We start from the raw sequence: 8,459 nt of genomic DNA, 5'->3' as shown, positions 1-8,459 counted from the left end.
TGAGGCACTGGAGCGAGTCCAGCCAAGGGCAACGAGGGCAGCAAAGGGCTGGAAAACCTGTGGGATGAGGAAGGGCTGAGGGAGTTGGGTTTGTTTAGCCTGGAGAAGAGGCTCAGGGGTGACCTCCTGGCTCTCTGCAACTCCCTGCCAGAGCTGGAGAGAGGTGGGGGATGTGTGTCCTGCCATGGCTGCAGGGAGAGGACTAGAGGGAATGGCCTTGAGCTGAGCCAGGGCAGAGTCAGATTGGATGTGAGGAGAAATGTTTTCCCTGTGAGGGTGTTGAGGCACTGGGATATTGCCCAGGGAGGTGGTGGAGTCACCATCCCTGGAGGTGTTGAAGAGGCCTCTGGATCTGGCACTGGAGGATCTGGTTTAGGGTTTAGGGGTTGCAGCAGTGACAGGTTAATGGTTGGACTGGATGATCTTAGAGGTCTCCTCCAGCCTTGATGGTTCTATGTTGGCATAGAACACAGCAGTTTTGTTTGTTTGAAGACACCTGAGTTCTCTGCCATAACTGCACCAGCATATCACTGCCACAGCTTTCAAACAACACTACTCAGTCGAAGCTTTCACCGCTTTCCCTTCTGGCCAAAAGTGGTTTGGTATCTGCAGACTGTGCTGCCTCAATCAACACTGAGATACCAAAGACCTTCTGGCTAACTTCACCAGAAGAATCATCTTGTTTCATTGCTGTACCTTGATCCTTATTTCTTTTTCAGACATCTTCTTTTGCTTCTCCACTTCTTTCCTCTTACGTCTTTCCTCCTCCCTGCGCTTCCTTTTCTCTTCCTCCCTCAGACGTTTCTTCTCCAGTTCCCTTCGCCTCCGTTCCTCTCTCTTCTCTTCTCGTATTCTCTGAGGAGCCCAAAATGATTAGTTGTAAACTGTCCAACAGGGAAACCACATGAAACATAAATGTGGAACTTCAGGCAAAAGTCTGAACGTACCTGCTTTTCTAATTTTCTATTTTTAATATATTCCAAAAGGGGAGTTGTTCTTCTAGCTAAAACACAAAAAATTTGTGATATAGTGTTCAACTCCTCAAATATGAACTCATTTCTTTACTTTAGCATGAACCCCTTTTTTTCTACCTTGATCTGACAGGGAGCTAAACCATTGAGAAACCTGTTTGTTTCATGGATTTCTGAAGGCATTTCCCATCATTCTGCTTTAGGAACACTCTGTTGCTTTTTTACCCTGGGAGCCCTAAAAGCAACAGAAATATGTCCCATGATGGTTTAATGTTGAATTAAAGATTAGATCTTTTTCTTTTTTTGTTTCTCGTGCTCATCAGATGGTTATTTCCCCCAAAAAGGAAGGAATTGTGTTTGGAATCTATCCCTACATTTTGTACATCAACACCTGGGTATAATGTCCACACAGAGCCCACATTACTGCAATCTCATACAGCACTTTTCAACCCCCAAAACATTTGCAGTCTCATAGAAACATTTCCATTACCTGACGTTTAGCATTCACCTCTCCATGGGTAAACAGGAGGAATAAGAGACAAGTGGTTTGTCCAAGGTTACAGAGAAGTATCAGCACATTCAGTACAGCTCAGGCCTCCCAAAGAGCACATAAAATGTCTCAGCTACTGGATCCCACAGCCATTCTATTGTCACAGAGCTGCAGCACACACTGGAATCAAGTCACCTGCCTGAACCATCCCAGAGTCTACAATCCATAACCAGATTATTGATCATGTGCAGCATTCACCACTGCCAGTGCTGAGTTCAGGTACTAATAGCTGGGATTAGTTACAATACATTTTGTCAGATGTCCCAGGATGGAAAATGTTTACGACTGACTTGCTCGACAGTTACCTATAGGATTCTCCCTCAAGCTAGAGAAAAAACATTCACTGTTGGAATAGTGAAGGATTTGGAAGGGGAAGGGGAAGAGAAGGAGAGGGAAAAGGAGAAGGAAAAGGAAAGAGGAGGAGGGGGGAAGGGAAAGGGAAAGGGAAAAGGAAAGGGAAAGGGAAAGGGAAAGGGAAGAAGGAGGGGGGAAGGGATGGGAAAAGGGAAGGGAAAAGGGAAGGGAAGGGGAGGGAAGGGAAAAGGGAAGAGGAAAGGGAAGACAAAAGGGAAGGGAAAAGGGAAGAGAAGGGAAGGGAAAAGGGAAGGGAAAAAGAGTTTTCAACCTATCTGAAATGGCTAAGCAAAAATCTAGACACAATTCATATCCCACAAACAGTTTTTGCCTTGGAAGTCTGAATATCCTGGGGGCAAACCACTCGTTACTCACTTTTACACAGTTAGGACTGGGAAAGCTTGGTAGGAGTCAGTATTTTTTTTAGCAAATATCAGTGGTCAAAAGCAACAACCAAAAAAGCTTGTTGAATTGTGACTTCCCTCCCTCTATCCCTACATTTCCCATGCTGCCCAACCCTCCCCACATGCCCATCCTTTGTGACAAGGTTTAGCTCCTCAGCACCTTTCCTTCCAGCCCCTTGAGCTGCAGCTCTGCTCCTCTCTCCTGCCTCCCTGAGCTCCCCTGGTGAGCAGTGTCTGCCTCTGGGCACTTCTACATGCTCAGAGTGACCCCAGATGAGAACTGGAAGGTGTGGGGAAAGGATAAGCTGCACTCAGAGTCCAGAACTTGACCCTAGTCATTACTAAGGCTGTGGTGCAAGAGGTTTAAAGAGAAATTATACCTCGAAGTTCAAGGGAGAGAGGAAGTTCAAGGGACTGTCAAAAGAGGAGGGGGAAAAACAATGTCTAGCAAACCTGAATCTTAACCATCTTGTCTATGGGCCTTACTGCAACTAAAAATCTAAGAGGTTTTTCTTAACATGTTTAAGAAGCTTTAAAAGACCATAAATTACTAAGTAAAGAACTGTGGCAGCAAAATCTTTGGTATTTTATCTTGCACTTCAGAAACAAGCCAGAAAAACGAGCTTATCTTGATCTTGCTACAGAGAAAATCTCTCTTCTCTCTCTCTGTCACACTGGAACTGATGAGCTGATGCATCTGACAGGATGCATGGAACATGTTGGCTCAAAGTAACTCTCCATGGAGAAATGCTGAGCCAACAGAGTCCTGGGCATGTCCTTCACTGACATCAGCAGGAGGAACACCTTTGGAACTGGAGGTTCCTGAGCCCTTACATAATTTTGCTATAAATATGGTACCCAGTGGAGAAATACTTGGTTTTATGTTGATAGCAAAGGCCACAACTTTGAATGGCAGAAAAATAAAGCAACTAATTGGATTTCCTGTGATTGAACAGAAATAAACCACTGCCATTCTTAATGCAAATCTGCTTTCAGCCAATATTGTTGCTCAGAAATTTGCAACTCTCAAGGTTAATAATTTTCATTGATAAAATGTTTTCAAATTCACAAATCTTTCTTGAAATTGCAAACAGCTTAGAAAGTTTTGACTTTTACTCTGCTCTCAAATACTAGGGAAAATCTGGGGTAAATAAAAGTTGTTGGGTGACTTCCCTATCTAAAACAGCAACAAATAAGCTTTGTTGATAACAGAGTTATCTAAATGTCTGTACTTCTAACATTTCCATTTCCTTTGAATGATTTCAGTTCCAAATCTCTCCAGTCAACTCTCAAACAGCAAGAGATTAGGACAAGAAGAAATGGCCTCAAGTTGCACCAGAGCAGGTTTATATTGGATATTAGGATAAATTTCTTCACTCTTAGGTTGTCAAGCACTGGAACAGGCAGCTCAGGGAAGTGTGGAGCCACCATCCCTGGAGGTGTCTAAAAGACATGCAGATGTGGCACTTGGGGACATGGTTTAGTGCTGGACGTGGCAGTGACATGTTAACAGTTGGACTTGATGTTCTTAAAGGTCTTTCCCAACCTAAATGATTCTATGAGTCTAATCAAAAGAGGTGTCTACTTTTACACGGCAGAGAAGTAACAGCAAAGGTCCATTTTGTTTCCTACTCAATTGTTACACCTAGAGAATCATCTCTTTCCCAACCTAAATGATTCTATGAGTCTAATCAAAAGAGGTGTCTACTTTTACACGGCAGAGAAGTAACAGCAAAGGTCCATTTTGTTTCCTACTCAATTGTTACACCTAGAGAATCATCGAATCATAGACTTTTTGGAATGGAATGGACCTTGCAGATCATCCAGTCCCAACCCCCTGCCCTGGGCAGGGACACCTCCCACCAGAGCAGGTTGCTCAAGGCTTCATCCAGCCGCTGTGAACACTGCCAGGGTTGGGGCAGCCACAGCCTCCCTGGGCAACCTGTGCCAGTGTCTCACCACCCTCACAGGGAAAAACATTTTCCCCACATCCAACCTAAACTTTCCTTCCTTCAGTTTGAACTCATATCCCCTTGTCCTATCACTGCAGTTCCTAACACAGAGTCCCTCTCCAGCTCCTTGTAGGCCCTTCAGAGATAGAAAAGCTGCTATGAGGTTTCCACACAACCTTCTCTTCTCCAGGCTGAACAGCCCCAACTCCCTCAGCTTACAAAGACTACCTGTTCTGCATGTTGTCACTTGAAAAAACAACACATCAACATTCCACCCCATCCTGAAAGCTGCAGACGAGCACTGCAGATTTCTGTGCTGACCTTACCTAAAACTCCCCTCCAGGACTGTGAGAGCCATGCTGCATGCAGACACAAAACAAGGGCTTGCCTTACTTTCCAAGCTTTTCCAGACTCTTGACCATGAGAACAAAGAGAGATCATTTCAGGTTTCTGAATAAAAGCAGCTAATATCAGGGATCAATTGTTAAGCTGTTCAGCTATGTTACATCTTAACACATCTGTAGGTGCTCAGGGTTACTAAGGACCTGTTTCTGAAGCCACTGTGCATGCAAAGGTTCAGGTGAAGTCAAGGGATTCCATGCACAGGGAGCTAAGAGAACAGGTGGGATACTTGGCTGGGTACTAAAAATTCAGCTGAGGTAATCTCAACCTGTTAGACTGAACAGATCAGCCCTTGCAGGTAATATCATAAAGATCTAAAAAGAAGATATATAATAGTCTCAATAACAAGGAAAAAAAATCAAGAAAACAGACCAATGAGTTCCCTTGTTTTGGCTTCAATTTCTCCCAAAAGAATCTCAGGATTGGCACAGATTTTCTCTTCATCAGCACAATAACTCTCTAAAAATTTCCTATATTCTGGATCTGTGAAGAAAAAAGTTTTGAGTTATGTTAACACTGTGCAATACAGACCAGAAATGGAATCTATTTTCCACTGGGATGCCAAGAAAACATCTTTACCCTCTTCAATGCTCCCAGCTTTGGCATCTTTCTTCTTCAGCTTCTTTTTTGAGATCTTCTGGAATGGAGCAAATTCAACCACTGCAGGATACTCCAAACCTTAAAAGAGATCAATCCTTCATTTTTTTTTGAGGGGGATAATCATTCCCTATACTCAAGTAAGATTTTCAGAACTCTTGAAATGTGTGTTGGGTAATTCTTACTTGAAATCAAATGTGAATCTACAATTCCACCCTAAGCTCCTAAGGAGAAGTTACATGTTTTAAATTCAAAATACATTGGTATGTTAATTATGTACACAGACATTAAATACTTTTGGATGTGTATTAGCAGAAAAATGTATATAACATAACTTGTTGGACCTGCTAGTCCTTGTTTCAGCTTTATATACTTTGGACATGCTGACAAGGAGGTCAGAATGAAGGTGCACAATAAATGCAACATGATCCTTTGCATGATCCTTTCTAATTCCCTTTTAATTGCTCACAGATCATTGATTAGAAACATTAACCACAATATCTCAGTCTGACAGCTGACTGAGTACCACTGGGAACTGAATCTGAAGCTGTTGAGTTGCTTCTCTAAAGCTTTGCTGCCTAAAAGCTTGAAGAAGTAAATGAATGCTGGGTGATAGGCACTCAAACACCACAGCAACTCATTCCAGAGCAAAACTGTAAATCTCAGCATGTAGAACTGGGTGAAGCTTCTTTTTTCTTCCCTTCATGATGCACTACACAACCTCCTGAGTGTGTTGACTGGCATGGATTCTTTGAGTTCTGCCTCAAATACTGGATTCTTCCTCAGACTCTAGTCAGAACTGTGTGCAATCCTTGAAATCTGCCTGGTTTCCACCTGCAGCAGGTTCAAGATCACACTTTGCTCAAGTCCACTGAAAACTTGCCTTACATCTGCCACAACCTTTGCCAACGTCATTGAATCTGCTAATCCTTGTTTGGGTTTTAGCTTCACAAATGCAGTGCTGCCACAAGCCTCAGCAGAGAGCACCTCTGGCCAAAGCTTGTGCTCTGTGGTTGCACGGTCAGTCATGGCAAACTGCACAGCTGTCTCCAGCTGTGCACTGGACAGAACATTCTGGCTTCAGGCCATCATAACAATGAAGAAGGTGCTGAGTTTAGGCAAAGTGGAGGCTTAGCAGAAGCATAAAAATAGCTTCTTTCTAGTCTTTTTTTTTCTTCATCTTAAAACACCTAGAATTTGAAATCTGGGAGTCACACACTGTGAGAAATGTGTTGTTCTCCATCTCAACAAAACTAGCCAAATCTGATGGATGTCAGAAGCACATCAAACAGCTCAGGCAGGAAATGCCAAAGAGGAATATGTTAACTCGACAGAGAGATTCTTTAGAGAGCAGCTGCTAGTAGAGTGGGCAGGACTATGTCTCACCACACTGCCCCAACCCTGGCAGTGTTCACAGCCAGGCTGGATGAAGCCTTGAGCAACCTGCTCTGGTGGGAGGTGTCCCTGCCCAGGGCAGGGGGTTGGGGCTGGATGATCTCTAAGCTCTGTTCCAATCCCTAAAATTCTATGATTCTCTGTAGAGAACAGACAGTGTCTATACAAGAGACCTACCAACCCATGTCTATTTTACACAACTTACGCAATTCCTTACAGCAGGTGTGACTGAACGAGGTAAGGAACTGATAAAAGTTCTCCTACACCACTTGTCAATGCCAGTTTCACTCTACTGTAGGAGATCTGGATTTATCCATACCTACATCAGTCTTTTTCTTTACTGTTGGGCAAACATTTGCAGACTGAACATTTGAAGAGGTGGCAATCCATTGGGTCACTCTTGTTCTTGGAACTCAACTCAAGATGTCTGCAAATGCCCTAAAAATTCAAGTGGGCAACCAAAATGTTCCAGGTTTCCTCTTGCTTCTCCAAAATGGGAGTAAGTGGCAGAGCTCAGAGGCACAGAAACACACTGAAGGTGTAAGGATTCATGTTCACAATGTGTTCAGTCTCTGCAGTGATGAACTGTGAAGCTTGCATAAGGTAATCATCTTCTCAGGGTCTTGAAAGTCTATTGCTTAAGGTACAGCAATGCAGACCAAGCATGCACACCACACAGACAAGGCAAGACTGCATGGACAAATGGATTTTGCACTCCATGATCTTCCAAGTGCTAAACTGGGATGAATTTTTATGTCACTGACTGCATAATGAGGGAAAAAAACTGAGCATAATTAGCAAAAGGGAAGGAAATTAATGTTCGAAAATGGTTTGTGTACTTAATAAATAACCCAACCTTTACTGTCGATGAAGACAAAGCCATCAAAGCGATCTCGGAAGAGAAGGATGTCCTCAGGGTTTCTGAAGTTAATGTAAGCTCTGGAGTAGAGATGAGGATAAAGGCTGTAAAAAGAAACAATTTCACATTCTGTTATTTGCTGCTTTGCTCAGGACGAGGGAAAAAGCAAAACTAAAGTGGTTAACTGCAATTCTCACTTTCCTTGAGAAACTGGTGCTTTAGACACTCTTGACATACACACATCTGATGATATACATGACAACAAGAAACTGAACAACTGAGCTGTCTGCAACTGTGAAATTCATTCTGAACTGAGGCAAACACTTCTAGCCTGTTTCTAACCCTAAACTGCAGAACAACCAGCTCCAGTTGTGCAGGATCAAAGCTTTTCGTGACTTGTGAGATGAATAACAGTGATGCTTTTGGGGCATCCAACTTACTGGCATTGATCCCACTCCAAGGATAAGTGTCTTATGTGCCTGATAAAAACCTCAGTGCTGGCACACACCACAACCACAGTGAAGCTGATGTAAGTGAATAAATTAGCACCATCAGCTAAGTTAGTGTGAGTCATGGCATGTACAGGCTTTAAATCCCTGTAACAGGGAGAGGACTAGAGGGAATGGCCTTGAGCTGAGCCAGGGCAGAGTCAGATTGGATGTGAGGAGAAATGTTTTCCCTGGGAGGGTGTTGAGGCGCTGGGATATTGCCCAGGGAGGTGGTGGAGTCACCATGCCTGGAGGTGTTGAAGAGGTGTCTGGATCTGACACTGGAGGATCTGGTTTAGGATTTAGGGGTTGCTGCAGTGACAGGTTAAAGGTTGGACTGGATGATCTTAGAGGTCTTCTCCAACCTTGATGATTCTATGATTCTGTGAACTGTGACATATTTTAGCTTAAATTGCCTTCAGTGATAGCTACGTATTATGTAAGGTTTTTAAAGAAACCTTAACACAAGCTTCTAACTTTAGGACAC

At 43.4% G+C, this 8,459-nt stretch overlaps 1 protein-coding gene across 1 annotated transcript in view; it reads right to left on the bottom strand.

Moving 5' to 3' along the window:
• The window catches only part of UPF3A (UPF3 regulator of nonsense transcripts homolog A (yeast)), a gene marked incomplete at its 5' end in the record, with an annotated part of 17,622 nt that overhangs the window by 8,125 nt on the left and 1,038 nt on the right, over positions 1 to 8,459 (bottom strand). Inside the window, 5 exons of the mRNA XM_009076399.1 lie at positions 697 to 855; positions 948 to 1,003; positions 5,006 to 5,116; positions 5,213 to 5,311; positions 7,482 to 7,588. Of these exons, the coding sequence (XP_009074647.1) occupies positions 697 to 855; positions 948 to 1,003; positions 5,006 to 5,116; positions 5,213 to 5,311; positions 7,482 to 7,588 (532 nt within the window). The remainder of the gene's footprint in view (positions 1 to 696; positions 856 to 947; positions 1,004 to 5,005; positions 5,117 to 5,212; positions 5,312 to 7,481; positions 7,589 to 8,459) is intronic.

The sequence above is a fragment of the Acanthisitta chloris genome, unplaced genomic scaffold, assembly GCF_000695815.1.
Source record: "Acanthisitta chloris isolate BGI_N310 unplaced genomic scaffold, ASM69581v1 scaffold34786, whole genome shotgun sequence".
Lineage (NCBI taxonomy): Eukaryota > Metazoa > Chordata > Aves > Passeriformes > Acanthisittidae > Acanthisitta > Acanthisitta chloris.
Note: the sequence above shows the minus strand (reverse complement) of the source record. Positions and strands in the feature narration are given on the sequence as shown.